We start from the raw sequence: 18228 nt of genomic DNA on the forward strand, positions 1-18228 counted from the left end.
AGCTCCCAGGGATTCCCTGGCTTGAAGTCAACTAGACAAAGGGTGGAAACTCAGAGTATGTAGCTCCCTGTCCCCCAGCTCCCAGACATGGCACTCACACAGGTGTGTTTAGCATGTCCTGCCAACTTATAGTCTTTAAAAAATAATAATCATTTATTTTAGGAGGCCGGGCAGTGGTGCACTGGGTTAAGCGTACATAGTACAAAGTGCAAGGACCTGCACAAGGATCCAGGTTTGAGCCCCAGCTCCCCACTTGCAGGGGGGACGCTTCACAAGCAGTGAAGCTGGTCTGCATTTGTCTGTCTTTCTCTCCTCTTCTCTGTCTTCTCCTCCTCTCTCGAGTTCTCTATGTCCTCTCCAATAAAATGGAAAAAATGGCCACCATTAGCAGTGGATTCGTAGTGCCAGCATCAAGCCCCAACAATAACCCTAGAGGCAAAATAAATAAATAAATAAACACATTTATTTTATGAGAAGGAGAGAGATCAGAGCACTGTATCATCATCTGCTGGGGGTCAGACCCAGGAAATGTACTTTACTTGTTAATCCATTCTGTTTAAGGATTTACTTTGTTAATGAGGAAGAATACACTCTGTGGTGTATGCATCACCAAAGATCAAATTCAGGACCTCATAAAAAGCTAAAAGCCCATTGCTGTGCTCCTCTGGTCACTCAACATAAATTCTTAAATGGTTGTCCAGTACTTTTGGGTTCTTATCATCATCTTTCATTTATTTATTTTCCCTTTCACCTTTAGATCTTTTAGCCCTGCTTTAAATTCCTGTTTCTTGATTGTTTGCTCGGACTTATTTTTATTCTACCTTATTCCTCCACTCTCCCCTCCTAATGCCCATTGGTCTACTGAATCTTGTCTCGTTCTCTGTCTTTACATGAGGAGAGAATAGAGACAACAGTGGAGGCCAAAAGGCCATCCCACTCCATACACCAAGGACTCTGTGTGCCAGCGTTCCCTGCACATCCCACATAGACATACCCTGTGCCCCACAGGGCTTCCCAACCATCCTTGCTTGATAGTCATGGCTTTACCTTCTCTGGATTCAGATCTGACAATCTATCATAAAAATTGCCAGTTCGGGGGGTCGGGCGGTGGCGCAGTGGGTTAAGCGCACGTGGCGCAAAGCACAGGAACCGGCGTAAGGATCCCGGTTCGAGCCCCCGGCTCCCCACCTGCAGGGGAGTCACTTCACGGGCGGTGAAGCAGGTCTGCAGGTGTCTATCTTTCTCTCCCCCTCTCTCTCTCTGTCTTCCCCTCCTTTCTCCATTTCTCTCTGTCCTATCCAACAACAAAGCAACGTCAACAATGGCAATAATAACCGCAACGAGGCTGCAACAACTAGGGCAACAAAAAGGGGGAAAAATGGCCTCCAGGAGCGGTGGATTCATGGTGCAGGCACCGAGCCCAGCAATAACCCTAGAGGAAAAAAAAAATTGCCAGTTCGAGTAAATCATTTAGCAGCAGGCAGAATTCCTTTGTAATGTAATACTGTATTCAAATAGCATGAATTATTTCTTATAAGTCTGTGTCCAAAGTAATAAATTTCAGTCATTTGATCACCCCGAGATAAATGCATAAACCAGGACTTCTGATTGCAAGGAGCACTCAGTTTTATGCAGCGAAGGTCAAGATAAGACCAACAGACAGGAAGTATCTTTGCCTTTCAACAGCTGGCAAGGCATGGGAGTGATATCCCTCCCTCCCCTTACCCCTTCCTTTCTCTTTCTTTCTTTTCCTTTTTTTTTTTGCCTCCAGGGTTATTGCTGGGGCTCAGTGCCTGCACTATGAATCCACTGATCCTGAAGGCTTTTTTTTCCCCCTTTTGTTGCCCTTTTTTTTTTTTTAATCTTTGTTGTGGTTATTATTATTGCTGTTATTGATGTTGTTATTGGATAGGACAGAGAGAAATGGAGAGAGGAGGGGAAGACAGAGAGGGGGAAAGAAAGATAGACACCTGCAAACCTGCATCACTGCCTGTGAAGCAACTCCCCAACAGGTGGGGAACTGGGAGCTCGAACCATGATCCTTATGCTGGTCCTTGTGCTTGACACCACGTGTGCTTAACCCACTGCGCGACTGCTGCTGACCCACTCTTTCTTTCTTTTCATTAGAGTTATTGCTAAGATTCAGTGTCTTCACAACGAAGCTACTGCTTCTGGTGGCCTTTTTTTTTTTGCTTTCTTTCTTTAAAAAAGAAACAGAAATTGAGAGAGGGGGATAGGGAGGGAGAGACAGAGAGACATCTGTAACAATGCTTCATCGTTCATGGTGAACCATTTGAACCCCAGTCATTCCACATGAAAGAAATCATGGCCATTGACAATCTCAGTCCCATTTAACTCTTTCTTTCTTTCTTTCTTTCTTTCTTTCTTTCTTTCTTTCTTTCTTTCTTTCTCTTTTCTTTCTTTCTTTCTTTCTTTCTTTCTTTCTTTCTTTCTTTCTTTCTTTCTTTTCTACCAGAGCATTGCTCAACCTTAGCTTAGGATGGTGTGAAAGACTGAATCTGGGACTTTGGAGTCTGAAGCATGAGAGCCTCTCTGTATAACCATTATGCTATCTCCCCCACCCAACCACTACTACCAACCTTTCTTTGTTCCCAAGTTTAAAAAAAAAAAAAAAAAAAAAAAACCCTCAGGTGAAGGATTCCTACAAGCTGAGCTTGGATCTTAGGCAAGAGATGGCAGCCCTCATTTGTACCACGTGGTTACAACAGAAGTGATGACTCCAGTCTATTTTGAATAAATAGACAACAGAAGCCATTAAGGCAGGGTGAGATGAATTGCCCATTGTGTTTGTTTTTTTTTTCATTCCTTTCTCTTAGCAAGAGAACAAAGGAGGAAATTAATAGTCTGGAGTTTTCTTCACTTGATGATTAAGTTACTTCTGGGGGTCTTTGTAATCTCACCCCTAGTTAAAATTCAGTGTCTTCTAAGATGTAGAGATCTACTTCATTTCTTGAGTCTGTTAATGTTCAGTTCTTGGTTCAGATTTACTTTTCTCAAGAGTAAATTTCTTTATTTTTATTTTTTATTCTATTTTTTAATTGGAAAGGACAGAGAGGATTTCAGAGGGGAGGGTGAGACAGAGAGGGAGAGAGAAAGAGAGAAACCTGCAGACCTGCTTCACCAATAGCGAAGTGTCCCCCCTGCAGGTGGGGAGCAGAGGCTCGAACCTCGGTTCTTGCTCTTAGTAATGTATGTGCTTAACCAGGTGTGCCACCTCTGAGCCCCAAGAGCAAATTTCTTACACACTGATCTGTGGGAGATGGGAGTGAGATAGCAGTCAGATTAGACTTTTGAAGACTTTTATGTCACAAACTGTGTCCAGGATAAATTGTCTTTGGTCAGTCCTAGCCTCCTAAGACATACACAGCCCACTACCCTTCTTCTCCTTGTTCTGAGGCTGATTAACTATCATGATTAATTCCATGACCCCCAACCATAAAGCATCTACTTAGCTGTAACATCATCTTGAAACGTGGCCCTTTCACTTCTTCTAGCGTTTGCCCTTCTTCCGTAGCCAGTCAACAGTGTCAGGTTGAGCCTGATGTAAAGTTTCGAGACCTCCTTTGAATCTGGAGAGGTGGCAGTCGTTGACTATGTGGGTCATAGTCTGTCTGTAGCCGCAGGGGCAGTTCGGGTCGTCTATGGCTCCCCAGCGATGGAACATAGCGGCGCACTGGCCACGGCCTGTTCGATAGCGATTGAGGAGGGCCCAATCATAACGTGCTAGGTCAGAGCTGGGTTGACGCTTGCAGGGGTCTGTGATGAGGTGTTTGTTCTTGACCTCAGCTGACTGCCAACTCTGTTTCCAAGAGTCTGGAACAGAGAAGTTCATTGTAGGCGTAGGGGACCAGATTGGGTGACGAGACGTCAAGCGTTGGACAGGGTGGGCGAAGATATCCGCGTATATTGGCAGGTCTGGTCGAGCGTAGACGTGGGAAATGAACTTAGATGATGCCGCATCCCGACGAATATCTGGCGGGGCGATGTTGCTAAGAACTGGCAGCCATGGAACCGGGGTGGAACGGATGGTTCCAGAAATGATCCTCATGGAGGAATATAATTTGGAATCGACCAAGTGGACATGGGGGCTACGGAACCATACTGGGGCACAGTATTCTGCAGTGGAATAGCATAATGCCAGAGATGATGATCGTAGTGTGGAAGCGCTCGCACCCCATGCGGAGCTGGCCAGTCTTGCAATGATGTTATTCCTGGCGCCCACCTTTGCTGCAGTTTTTATGAGATGTTCGTGAAATGACAGGGTGCGATCGAGAGTAACGCCAAGATAGACTGGCTGGGCTTCATGCCGGATTCTCGTATTGTCAAGCTGCACATTAAGCTCACGCGAGGCCGAGGCATGGTGTAGATGGAAAACAGATGATACCGTTTTTGCAGTGCTAGGGATTAGTCGCCATTTTTTACAGTAATCAGATATCAGAGATACTAATGATGTCTTAGAGACTATCTCCATCTGAGGCTGCTAATTGCTGATACTTGCACGATACCTGCATAGCCCCCAGCTTGTTGGAATCTTTCATCTGAGTTCTTTTTTTTTTTCCTTTAACTTGGGGACAAAGGTTGATAATGGTGGTTTGGTGGAGGAGGTAGGATAATGGTTATATAGAATCTCTGATGCCTGAGACTCCGTTGATAGCATTTTGGGTCTTATAGAAACAAACCCGTAGCTTCTAAGAGTCAAGCTACTTTGTTGTCTGTGTTCCCAAGGACAGAGCCTGGAAAATGATGATCTGACAATTTGGGACTGTGTTTGCTTTTTGTTTCCAACAGATAGGAGTTTTAGAGAATAGACTCCTTGTATTCAAGACTTTGCTCAGCATCTTTACAACAAAGCTTTGTTAAAAATAAAGATACTTTTGCTTCAGGAATCTTGCTTGGCTAAAGTTTGAGTTTTTAAGGATATACATATTTCCTGTCCTGGTTCAGTTCTGAGATGGGACAACACTTTCATTATGAAATTCTTTTCTTTCTTTCTTTCTTTCTTTCTTTCTTTCTTTCTTTCTTTCTTATTGGATAAAGACAAAGAGAAATTGAGAGGGGAAGAGGGAGATAGGGAGAGAAACAGAGATACCTGCAGGCCTGCTTCACTGCTCTTGACGCTTTCCCCCTGCAGCTGGGGAGCCAGGGCCTTGAACCTGGGCCTATGTACACTGTAATGTGTGCATTTAACCAGGTGTGCCACCACCTGGCCCTTCAGTAGGGATTTCTTTAATCAGTATACAAGAGGGCATGGGAATGCCAGTTTGTAGCTGCTATTTAACCTTCTTAGATTGCACAAATCTCTTCAAGTAATGAGCCTAAATTATTGAATCAGAAATAGCTCTGATTTCGGTAAGTTTGGATTCGAAGATTAATTTTCTGTTTGTCACATTCATAGAAATAACCATCAAAATAGATGAGAGAAGTTTGATCAGATACATTTATTTCACATCTTAGTACTTCTGTTCATTGGACTGGTTTAGCCTAGGGGCTGCTATCACTGATTGAGTAAAAATTACCTTGTTATCCCAGAGGGATGAGAAATAGGCATTTAACATGTAGCATTCTTCTAAGTTTGATTTTACTTTCTTCCTCCTAGTGTGATGCCAACATGGTGATCTCAGTCTGACTTCAGTCACGGAGAACTAGGAAATTGATTGATCACTGAGTTACATAATAGAGAAAATAGACTTTCACAGATTCCCAAATCTGGAATCACTGAGAGACTCAGATGTGTGGTCTCAGTATTAATGCAGGCCCAACACCAGTTATTTTTCAAGTAAGGTGGAACAGATCTGTGTTAAAAACCCATCTTTTAAATGTGTCTCTGAACGATCGTAGTGGCATTTTCATGACCACGTGCCTTTCTGTGCCTTTCTGGTAAAGTCATTTTAGAATCCAAGAATGACGTCAGCAAGTGTTTGGCACTGTTGCTCAGTTACTGGAATAAAGAGCATATATTAAACTTAAATCCTTGCCTTTGGCTGATGAGCATTGGCATTCAACAGGGTGATACTAATACGGTCTTCTTCTTGGCTATGTTTTCAGATGCTTTCCAGGTTCTTCTCCAAGTAGAGGTGGCATTTTGTGTTGGCCCGTGTCTTCCTTCCTCTCTCCCTTCCCTCCTCGCCCATCCCACTTTTGGATTAAAAATATTTATTTATTATTGGGTAGAGACAGGAATTGAGATGGAAGGGTGAAATAGGGGAGAGACAGAGCTGCTTGATTGCTTATAAAACTTCCCCCCTGCATGTGGGGACCAGTGGCTTGAATTTGCATCCTTGTATTTTGTGACATGTGTGTTCAACCAGGTGCACCACTCCTAGCTTTCTATCTCCCTCTCCCTCTTCCTCTCCCTTTCCCCCTTCCTTCCTTCTCTTGCTTCCTTTCTCTTTCTTTCTTTCTTTCTTTCTTTCTTTCTTTCTTTCTTTCTTTCTTTCTTTCTTTCTTTTTCCCTTCCTTCCTTTCTTTCTTTCTTTCTTAATTAGTTATTTTAGAGACAGAAATTGAGAGAGGAGGAAGGGAGGGAGGGGGAGAGAGAGAGAGAGAGAAGAGGCGCCAACTGTATTGCTTCATCACTTACAAAGCTTCTCCCTGCAGGTGGGAAGGTGTAATATGTGCAGTCAACCCGGTGTGCCACCACCTGGCCCTGGTCTGTGTCTTTCTAAATGTTTGCAGTTTTATTTTAACTTTTAGTTGATTTATGAATTTATGAATGGTTCACAGTACTATTACATCTATATGTGTGTACGACTCAAGCTCTCTCACTAACACTTAGAATCTTGATCCTATTTAGATTGTGAAAGCATGACACTGAACTTCACCAAAAGCATGTACCATAGTATTCTGGCAGTACCACAGAATTCTGTTTGAGAAATTTTCATTTCAATGCGGTTTAGTACCTTTTAAAAAGCTGTAAGAGCACGGGGGCCCAGCGGTGGCACACCTGGTTAAATGAACCTAGTACTGTGTGCAAGGATCCAGGTTCAAGCTTCCCGATTCCCCATGTGCAGGGAATCCAAGCAGTGAAGATAGTATGCAGGCAGGTGTCTCTCTCTTTCTCTCTCCCTCTCTATCTCCCCCTGTCCTATTAAATAAAATAAGGAGGAAAGATAAAAAAAAAAAAAGATTGCCAGGAGTGGTGGATTCCTAGTGCTAGTGACAGCCCCAGCACTAACCCTGGAGGCAAAATAATAAAAATAAATCAGAACTTGCAAAAGTGATTTTGGTAGACTGTGTGAGGGGCAGATGCATTGCTGCTCCAGAGCAGTGATTTCAGGTGGGAAGGGGTCTTTCTGCCCTGGGCATCACTATTTGTGAGCCACTTCAACTTCTGGAGTCTTTATGTCTATTATAAGTGGCAAAAAACCAAGACCCTTTATTATTCCTTTTGACCAGAGCACTGCTCAGCTCTGGTTTATGATAGTATAGGTGACTAAACCTGGGACTTCAGACAGCCTCAGGCATGAGAGTCTCTTTACATAACCATATGTATCTACCCCCGCCCAATACCAATCTGTGTTTCGGATTGTGTGTGTGTGTGTGTGTGTGTGTGTGTACACACCTTTTTTTTTCTTTTCTTTTTAACCAGAACACTACTCACTTCTGGTTTATAGTGATGCTAGGGATTGAACATGGGACCTTAGAGCCTCAGGTATGAAAGTCTTTTTGCATAACCATTGTGCCTTCTCCCTGCCCTAAGTCTATATTTTAATTAGCCAAGAAAAATTAAAAAACAAAAAGTAAGCTACTCCAACATTGTAAAGGTGGAAGTAGCAGTCCAGCTTGACCAAACTTCTCATACAGAACCTTTTATAGCCCAAATACTTACCCAGAAGAGCCGGGGCACTGTTAGGACTTTACAGATACCTGATCTCTCTAGTTTCAGTTCCTGTGGAGTTGTATAATGTTGTTTGCCAGTGAGATATTGCCAGTCTGATTCTTTGGGGCTTGCGTTTTGGCTGTTCATAATGTCTTAGATTTCTGTAATGGGTCTATTGTGACGGATGCTACAAATTTTTCACAAGGCACATGAACTCTAGTCTATTAGCTACACCCTACTAAGGGACAGTTAGACTCAGACTCTTTGCAAATGTTACGTGAACTGGATCTTTATATAATCACAACATGGAAGCAATGTGTTATTTGATTTTCTCAAGCTATTGCAACAGGAAATTTATCACATTATCATTTGAAAATGATCCATTTGTTCATACACTTGGTACCTACTTTCTTTTTTTCTTTATTTCTTTCATTTTCCTCTCTCTCTCTCCCTCTTTCTTTCTTTCTTTCTTTTAATTATTGCCAACAGGGTTATAGCCGGAGCTTGGTGCTGGCACTACAAAACCACCTTGTGGTTTTTTTTTTCCCTTATTTTATTCCACTTTTTCATTCTATTTTATTTTATTTTTTATTTTAACTTCTTTATTGTGGGATTAATAGTTTACAGTTGACAGCAAAACCCAATAGTTTGGGGAGTCGGGTGGTAGCACAGCGGGTTAGGTGCATGTGGAACAAAGAGCAAGGACAGGCCTAAGAATCTTGGTTCTGGCCCCGGCTCCCCACCTGCAGGGGAGTTGCTTCAAAGGCGGTGAAACAGGTCTGCAGGTGTCTCTCTTTCTCTCCCCTCTCTCTGTCTTCCCCTCCTCTCTCCATTTCTCTCTGTCCTATCTCACAAGGACGACATCAGTAACTACAACAACAATAAAAAAACAAGGGCAACAAAAGGGAAAATAAATAAATATTTTTTTTAATTTAAAAAACCCAATAGTTTGTACTGCATAATATTTCCAGTTTTCCACATAACAGTTCTACCCCCAGTAGGTCCTCCTCTGCCATCATGTTCCAGGACCTGACCCCTCCCCACCCCCACCCACCCCAGTGTCTTTTCCTTTGATGCAGTACACCAACTATTTTATTTTCAATTGACAGGACAGAAAGAAATTGAGAAGGGAGGGGAAATAGAGAGGGAGAGAGAATGATAGACAGCTACAGACCTGCTTCACTGCTTCTGAAATGTTCTTGTTGCAGGCAGGGAGCGGGGCTTGAACCCAGATCCTTACACATGGTGATATGTGTCTATTTTCTTTATCTATAAATTGGAAATAGCTATAAGACCCATCACAAGGCCTGTGGAAAGATTAAGTAAGTTAATGCATATAAAGTACTCTCAATACAGAGCTACGTAAGTGTTTCCTATGTATTCACAGCTCATTGTTTGGACCAAGTTGTATTGGTCTGTGTAAGATTGCTCTGGCAATCCATTCACTTTTTTTTTTTTAAATAATTGCCATCTTTTTAAAAAAAAAAAAAATTATTCCGTAGAGACAGCCAGAAATCAAGAGGGAAGGGGGAGATAGAGAGGGAGAGAGACAGAGACACCTGCAGCCCTGCTTCACCACTCCTGAAGCTTTCTCCCTAAAGATGAGGACCAGAGGCTAGAACCCAGGTCCTTGTACACTCTAACATATGTGCTCAATAAGGTGTGCCACCACCCAGCCCCTACAATCTATTCACTTTTAATGTTTTGTTTTGTTTTGTTTTGTTTTGTTTTAAAGGGGAGATGGAGGAGGAAAATAGTGAATTCTACTGGGCTCTGTTTACTGTGAGGCCGTCATAGATGTTGTTTGTCCCATTATAGAGCCTCTCTGAGGAAACGAGAAATATCTCCCTTTCTCAGGAATAGTTAAGCTTCTCCCACACATTTGATTTGCTTTAACCATTCTGTGGCTCTTAAAAAGTTCATTATCTTTCCTTTATTTTTCCTACTACCTTCTACAATGGGTACCTATATATTTTTTTTATCTGCCTCTCACATGTTTTATGAACACTGTGGTAAACATTTTAACAGTGTTTTAACAGAACCTATGACATCATTGTACTTCTTACTGTCCTGCTTTTCTTTTTGTCAGCTTATAAAATGAGCTGCCACTCTGAGTAATCATTTGAGTAGACATTCAGTTATAATGAGAAGCTTACGGACTTCGTGTGAGTCAGTTAGTGTGTGATTTGTTGGAGTCTGGTGGAAGGAATCTTCTGTTTGTCTTCTCTCTCTCACCTCATACCCAGGAAATGTCAGCTGTCACCCGTGCTGGGGTAGGGGGGTGGGGAGGCTCACACACTGACTTTAGCACTGGCTTTGGGGACAAATAGCCTCACTTCAGTGCTTGCATCCTTTTCTATCCTCTCCGGGCCCTGGAAATTGCCATCACGTGAGTCCTTTTACAGAAAAGCATTTGAACTGCTCTTAAAAAATTCTCTCTATCTCTCTTTGCATCAGTATCAGACAAAATGTAAGTTATACTTAGATCCTTGGATTCTAGACAGTGACTGTGTGAGGACATTAATTATTGCTACAACAATAAACTGCCGTTGCAACAGAGAAGCCGTTTGAGATGTGAAGGCTCTTTGTCTAAGGGTATGAAAGAGCTTCCATAGCAAGGAGCAAGATGTAGATTGCAGGGGCTGGTGTAAAAGGCGGTGGGTGGGGTGGCAGTGGGTGCTGCATCCCATCTCCCTGTGCCTGGTACAGCTGCCCCAGGAAATGGCCTCGGGGCTCTCCCCTCCACCGTGTCCTCCAGAAACACTTCACACTTCTCTCCCAAATGAAACTAAAGGCCTGAATGCAGAATGCTCAGCTCCAGGACTGGGCTTGCCTCCACTGCCTGCCTTCACTTAGGCGGAGCCTGACTGAGGGGTGGGGGACAAGGTCCCCTTTCCTTATGGAAAGAGGTGAGAAAGCCTATTCTGAGGGTTGGAATGAGGGGGCATGGGCATGAATGTTCCGGACTAATTAGATTGTGATTGTTGTCCAGCCCCAGATGTCCTGTGATGGACTTCTCTCTTGCTGACCTTTCTTTGGTATGGAAGAAGGGAGTGTTGGTGGCCTTGGGCCAACTCAGTTTCATTAGAGGCTACTTCTCCCTGCCTGCACCCAGTCTAGACACACCCAGAAAGTGACTGTAGCTCCTGGCTCTAGCTCAGGGCATTTTATGAAGTTCTACTTCTCAATTATTATTTAAAATTCCCCGTGCCTCCACTTCCCATGGTTTCTGGTTATTTTCTACTTCCTGCACTTTTCCTCTGCTTAGCTGCTCTGTCAGATCCTCCCAACTCTTATTTGGATTCACCTTAGGATACTTTGTCTTCGCTCATTCCTCTCAGCCTTAGAATCAGTGCTGCAGACTGACTGGCCAGCTATTGTGAAAGGGTGAGATTTGCCACTTCTGGGAGGACCTCATGAATAGATGAAGGGCCTTGCAGGTGGCACCCCCATCTCCCTGGCTCACATAGAAATTCAGGACAACCTTCCATACTCTAAGGTGAACATCGGCTCTTAAAAAAACAAACAAACAAACAAACAAAAAAACTCTGGTGCACACTATGTAGCTTTAGCTAGTAACCTGCCATCAACTCTTGTATAAAGATATTGCATTTTAGGGAGTCAGGCGGTAGCACAGTGGGTTAAGCACATGTGGCGCCAAGCACAAGGACCGGCGTAAGGATCCCGGTTGGAGCCCCCAGCTCTCCACCTGCAGGGGAGTCGCTTCACAGGCGGTGAAGCAGGTCTGCAGGTGTCTATCTTTCTCTCCTCCTCTCTGTCTTCCTCTCCTCTCTCCATTTCTCTCTGTCCTATCTAACAGTGATGACATCAATAACAACAACAATAAAACAATAAGGGCAACAAAAGGGAATAAATAAATATCTAAAAAATTAAAAAATAAAAAAGCATTGCCTTTTAAAATTTAAAAAAAAAGAAAAGAAAAATGGGGAGAAGACATTAGAACTCAATACATCATCATCATCATCTTGGTGTTAGAGCTGAGAGATACCAAGATGTGTATGTGAACTGTCCCCCGTAGTTCCTTGGTGAATACTAGCAGTTCCCTATTCTGCTTAAAGAGTAGATGGACCCTTATTGCACTTGTGTCTCCAGCTAAGCCGGATCCAACATGTCTAGTCAGGCAGCTCTGCTGAATCTGGAGCTCCACGGAGGCCTCCCTGGCCAAGGGTGAGGTCACCCAGGAGGAAGGTCTTGCCAGCTTTTAAGTCACACCTATCAGTGGCATCTGGTCGCTCCTCCATTTTGAAATCCTGTGGTTTCCTGTTTTGGTGGAGTTGTTTTTTTTTCCCCTTTATTTATTTATTTTTATACATATGATCACTGAAACCATCTTCACAATTGCATACTTCAGTTAAAAATGAGTAAGATGTTTTTTCCAATCTGTCAAGTGTCTTCATCTTTATTTATTTATTTTTTCTCATCTATTTGCTTTTCCCTTTTAGTCCCAGGTAAATCACCAAGGTGCTGCTAGTAATGAAACCTACCAAGAACGGTTGGCACGTCTAGAAGGAGATAAAGAATCCCTCATATTGCAGGTGGGTGTTTTTTGATGGAAACTGGCTTATCCTGTAGCTGCTGTTGGGAAGACAGCACAGGGGATCTTGTCTGCTGGACTTTACCCTCCTCCCAAAATGTACGTTTCTTACAGCCTTTTCCTGTAGAAAGGAACAAGGTAGCAGGAGCTGATGAAATAGCTCACGTGGCTAGTGAGCTGCTTTTTCCAGGTGCACAGCCCAGATTCAAGCCTGGCCCCCTGGTACTGTAGTCTGTAGTCTCTTTTACAAATCTCTCTCTCTCTCTCTCTCTCTCTCTCTCTCTCTCTGGTTCTTTGCCTCTTTGTCTCCAGAAAGAAAAAAAAAGGGGGGGAGTAGCAAGGTAGGATTTAAACCTGACCTTTGCTTTGAGGCGCTGAGAAAGCACTCATTTATTTATCCTGTATAATTTAGCACCTGTCTGTCTCTGTACAGTGGTAGCTTGGTGGCTAAACTGGTTAATGAGACTGTTCTCCAGGAGGTTGGGAGTCTTGCAAGGAAGATTAAAGAAAAAAAAGTGTCCTCATGTCACTTGTGAAACAGCCACAAGTTTTACAGGGTGAATGCTAACAGGATCGAACTCAAATCATCTGGATTTTATTCTAGACTTATTACTTTGAGGCCAGATCCCTTCTGAAATATGGGCTAAATAACCTTTGATGACTCTCTTGCTTGGAAAAGAGAAACTGTATAACATTTTATGGAAAAAGATAGTCAACAGATTATTTTCATCTCTGGAAATTTAATATCCTTGGTAAAAAAAAAAAGAAAAAAAAAAGACCAGCATTCTTGTTCTCATCTGTTGATGAGGTGGGGGCTTTGGCTGTGTTAATTTTCAAATGACATAATGGTTTTGTATGTATCAGGCACCATGATGGACAATCTGTGGGACATGGAGATTAATTTTCTTTTTAATATTTCTCACTTATTTACTATTACATAGAGACCGAGAGAAGTTGAGAGGGAAGGAGGAGACAGGGAGAGAGAGACACACCTGCAGCTCTGCTTTACCCCTTGTGGAGCTTTCCCCATGCAGGTGGGGACCAGAGGCTTGAACCTGGGTTCTCATGCATTTTAGTGTGTGCACTTAACTAGGTGCACCACTGCCTGGCTTCCCATAAAGATTAATTTTCTAACCTGAAGCAATTTAAGTTTGCTGGACAAAAATACATCAGTAATGCAGGGACAAGGGAACTCTGAGGGTCCACCCTAGACTGTGCCATTAGAATTGGGCCATTAGAATTAAAAGGCCACTGTGTCTTTGGTTTTTTTTTTTCTTCTATTATATTTTATCTGATGTTTCCATTTCACTTCCTTTAATGAATATAAATGCAACAAATAATTATTTTAGAAACTTTAGGAAGCCAAAAGTTTTAAGGAATCAGGTCAACACTTTTATTTTTTCCATATTTCTTTTGTCCCATTTCTGTTTTAAGTATTGAACTCAGACCAGATACACAGCTATATCAATTCCAGTATTGGTTTTTATTTTATTTTATTTTTGTAGGGAGGATGGTTAATGGTTTACAGTGCTGTTGTTGGCACATGGGTACAATTTCCCATCTCACCATAATGGGTGTCTACAAAACACTCTTAACCCCAGCTTAGGGGTTACCGGGACATGAATCCCCTACCCACCACCCCCAGCACCACTCCCTGTCTTCCTCACCCACAGTCCTTTGCTTTAGCGCGATACACTAAAGCCAATCCAAGTTTTACTCTGTGGTTCCTCTTTTTGTTCTTGTTTCTGAAGTTCAGCCCATGACTGAGATCATCCCATTTTTGTCCTTCTCTTTCTGGCTTATCTCATTTAACATGATTTCTTCAAGTTCTATTCAAGACATGTGGCTGGAGTTAATGACTGTGAAGAAGTTTGGGGCTGGAGGATAGCATAATGATTATGAAAAAGGACTTTCATGCTTGAGGCTCCAAAGTCAAAGGTTCAGCCCCCCACACCACTGTAAGCCAGAGCTGAGCAATACTACTTAAGAAAAAAAAAAAAAGTTTGGGTGGAACTTAGCTGAGAAGTAGCAAGAGCCAGATTTTTTTTTTTATTAGTCACTTAATGATTGACAAGACTGTGGGATAAGAGGGGTACAATTCCATACAATTCCAACCACCAGAGTTCTGTATCCCATTCCCTCTACTGGAATCTTCCGTTTTCTTTATTCCTTTGAGGGTATGGACCAAAGATCTTTATGGGGTGCAGAAGGTGGGAGGTCTGGCTTCTGTAATTGCTTCTCTGTTGGACATGGGCATTGGCAGGTCGATCCATACTCTCAGCCTGTCTCTATCTTTCCCTAGTGGGGCAGAGCTCTGGAAGGGTGGGGTTCCAGGACACAGTGGTGAGGTTGTCTGCCTAGGGAAGTCAGGTTGGTGTCATGGCAGCATCGGCAACTTAGTGAGCCAGGTGTTTTTTTTTGTTTTGTTTTGTTTTGTTTTTTAGCACATTAGAGTACAGATGTTTTGATGTATGTGTAATTTGAAACTCTTTCTCACTGATATGATTAAGGAAAGCATGTCCAATTTGAGATGTTGCAGTAAATAATATGAAATTGCAGACTTTTGAACTGGGACACAGTGTGGAGCTCAAAAATGTTTTAGCTGAATAAATGTTTTGTTTTAATGTCTTTATATATTTAGTCCACAACTGTCACCAGCTATCTATGTATAATACCTAGAGTGAGTAGGTGTGTGAGGACCTGCACCTTGGACCTTACACTATAGAATAATGGGGAGCAGGAGTCGGGCAGTAGCGCAGCAAGAGGGTTAAGTGCACGTGGCATGAAGTGCATGGGCCAGCATAAGGATCCTGGCTCAAGCCCCCGGCTCCCCACCTATAGGGGAGTCACTACACAGGCGGTGAAGCAGGTCTGCAGGTGTCTCTCTTTCTCTCCCTCTCTCTGTCTTCCCCTCCTCTCTCCATTTCTCTCTGTCCTAATGACAACAACAACAATAATAACTACAACAACAATAAAAAAACAAGACCAACAGAAGGGAAATATATATATTTATATATATAAATATAAAATAAACATAAATATATATTATATATATGTTATATATATAAAAAGAGTGCTGGGGATCACAGACTGTTCCTCTAGGTAGTACAGGCAAATGGGCCTCAAGGTGTGGTACAGACCGTGCTAGTGTTAATCCTCATAAGGAGATTAACTCTAATACAACCTCCCTGGGGCCAGCAAATACAGCAGTTAGCTCACCTGGATAGCATGCTGCTTTGTTATTGTGACAGCCCAGGTTTGAGTTCAGCCCTCAGTAACCCAAATCTTATTGAGGGTCTCTCTTTGTCTGTGGTCTCTCTGTCTCTCTCCCTCCCCCTCCCCCTCTTCCTTTTATTTTTAATTTTTTTTTTTTTTTACCAGCTCTTGGTTGTGCTAGTACAGGGGATTAAACCTGGGACCTCAGAGCCTCAGGTATGAGAGTCTTTTTGCATAACTATTATGCTCTCTCTCCCACTGCCCCACCCCTCAAAAAGTTGGCTGGACTGGTGAAGCCTAGGAAATGAATGAACACATACACAACTCTCTCTCTCTCTCTCTCTCCCCCTCCCTCCCTCCCTTCCTCCCTGCCTGGATTAGAAACTCTGGAGCCCCGGAAGCAAAGGCATCCCTTTGGGATCCCACCCACTTGAAAATCAAATTAGTTGTTGTAAAAAAGGGGAAAACTGGGGCCTGGTGGTGGTGCACCTGGTTGAGTGCACACATTACAGTGTGCAAGGTCCCAGGTAAGAGCTTCCGGTCCCCACCTGCAAGGGGAAAGCTTTGAGAGTGGTGAATCAGTGTTGCACGTTCCCTTCCCCCCCTCCATATATATACCACCCCCTTCCCTCTTGATTTCTGGCTGCCTCTATCCAGTAAATAATTAAAGATATACATATATATATATAAAGAAAACTGATAGTGATGGGCAGCAAGGATTAAAGTACAAGGAACCACAAAGGTTCATGTTAAAGATGGGCCTGTTGACAGCAGACATCCACATGTGCATTTTAATTGAAATGGTCACACATGGTGCATGAGTTCCAATGAGCATAGTTCAGTGATTCATTGCTTGGACATGTACAAACAGAAAGCGTATAAAGGAGCTTTATAGAGTGTATTTGCATCCTGCGTGAATTCAGGTTAACTTCCAGGTTCCAACAGTCACTCCTGCAGACTGAGAAGTAATTTAGGATCATCTATATGTAAATGACAAGGGCTTAGCCATTGTTAAACACTCAAAGAGTCAAACGATGCCAATTTACCGTCATTGTGTTCTTAATTTGGAGGAGCCTCACTATTCTCCTTGTCTTTGAGTCACCCTACCATAAACAATTAGAAAAAGGAACCCTGGGGAGTTTGCTAATAGAGAAGCCTTCTCTCTGTAAATAGTTTGGACATACTTTTAAGCCACTTATTGTAATTCTTCTATTAGTAATTCCAATGTTCTGATTCTTCTATTAGTAATTCTAATGTTCTTCAGAAGATGACTTTTTTTTTCTCCTGCCACTGTGTGTACAGTATGGCTTGTGTGTATTTATGACTTAGTCATATTTTCACCTGTGAAGCACAATATCTTTCTGTGCCAAGTTCTGTCAGTGCTAATGCATGCCCTTTATGTCCCACATTCTTTAATTGCTTCAGAACATGCACCTGATAGGTGAGCAGCCCTCACACCCTCATGAGAGAGGAAAGGTCATTGGTTCCTTTCCACACAAGTTTGCATTACTCTTCTCCACACGGTGGCAGAGCACTGGCAAGCCAGCTGAGTGAAGCTTTAAGGTCTGGGCTGCTTTGCGAACTCTTTAAAAGGAGCAAGGAGCAAGAGTCCAGCCTGGGGAAGCTCTACTGGGCGTTCTCTCTCCCTCTCCCTCTCCCTCTCTCTCTCTCTCTCTCTCTCTCTCTCTCTCTCTCTCTCTCCCCCACCCCATTTCCCTCCCTCCCTCCCTCTCTCTCTCTCCCTCCCTCTCTCTCTTTCTCTTGAGTCTGTCACAAGTGAAGGGGGGAAAGAGTCATTCAGGAAGTGGTGGAGACTCCCTGGCCAGGTAAGCAAATAAATGGATAACTGGAGTCTTTATCTTGGACACTTTCCTGCCTGTGACCCTCCAAAGAAAAGTGCCGTTCTTTTCTTACGTGAGAATGACTGGTGGGATTTCAGTCGTCACCTACAGTGGGGAACCTCTCCTGTCCTATGTAGAACTGCTTTTTCCCCCACCATTGCTTTCCCTCCTGGGCAGTGAGCGTCCTCACAGACCAAGTGGAAGCCCAAGGAGAGAAGATTCGGGACCTAGAGGTGTGTCTGGAAGGACACCAAGTGAAGCTCAATGCTGCAGAAGAATGCTTCAACAGTAAGGGGCTGAGGGTCTTTGCACTCCAGTTTCCCAGCTGCAGCCCTGGCCACTCATTTTCCCATCCTGCCTGGAGGTGGGATTGGCCGCACAGTGTGTAGTGTTTATACAGCAGGTGAAACCAGCCTGCACATTGAGAGTGGCAGAGGGGAGGGAAGGGCTCCCCTGAGCAGAATAACCTGTCTGGCTGGTTAGACTATTCCTTGGCAGTCCTTGTTCTCTGCCTGGTTGGTAAAGGAGTGCCCTGCTGACAGTGTCACCCTCCTCATACCATATAAACCATTGTTTTCAGGTGGCATCTTAGGATTTTAGAGAGTCAGTTAGCCGGATGTATGCCTCTTTCCCACTCTCATTCATCTGCCTCTCATGCTGTAATTTTCCTTCGTGGAAGTCTATTACACAAATGTTTTAATAGATATCAAAAATGGGGGGGGGGAGCTCTCCTATCTCTCCAGTAAATCTCTTAAATGTCTTTTCCCTTAGTTCTT

General features: G+C 43.2%; 1 protein-coding gene across 5 annotated transcripts in view; it reads left to right on the plus strand.

Annotated features, from left to right (window-relative positions):
* Nucleotides 1-12450, plus strand: part of PPFIBP2 (PPFIA binding protein 2) — a 105576-nt gene extending 93126 nt beyond the window's left edge. For 3 of the 5 annotated variants that reach the window (XM_060176981.1, XM_060176979.1, XM_060176980.1), the window contains one exon: nt 12304-12428. In XM_060176981.1, coding sequence (XP_060032964.1) covers nt 12304-12411 — 108 coding nt within the window. In that variant the 3' untranslated portion in view covers nt 12412-12428. Of the gene's footprint in view, nt 1-12303 lie in introns of all 5 variants that reach the window. The other 2 variants (XM_060176978.1, XM_060176977.1) reach the window with 2 other exon arrangements.
* Nucleotides 12451-18228: the final 5778 nt, after the last annotated feature.

Source organism: Erinaceus europaeus, chromosome 17, assembly GCF_950295315.1.
Source record: "Erinaceus europaeus chromosome 17, mEriEur2.1, whole genome shotgun sequence".
In the NCBI taxonomy this organism is placed as follows: Eukaryota; Metazoa; Chordata; class Mammalia; order Eulipotyphla; family Erinaceidae; genus Erinaceus; species Erinaceus europaeus.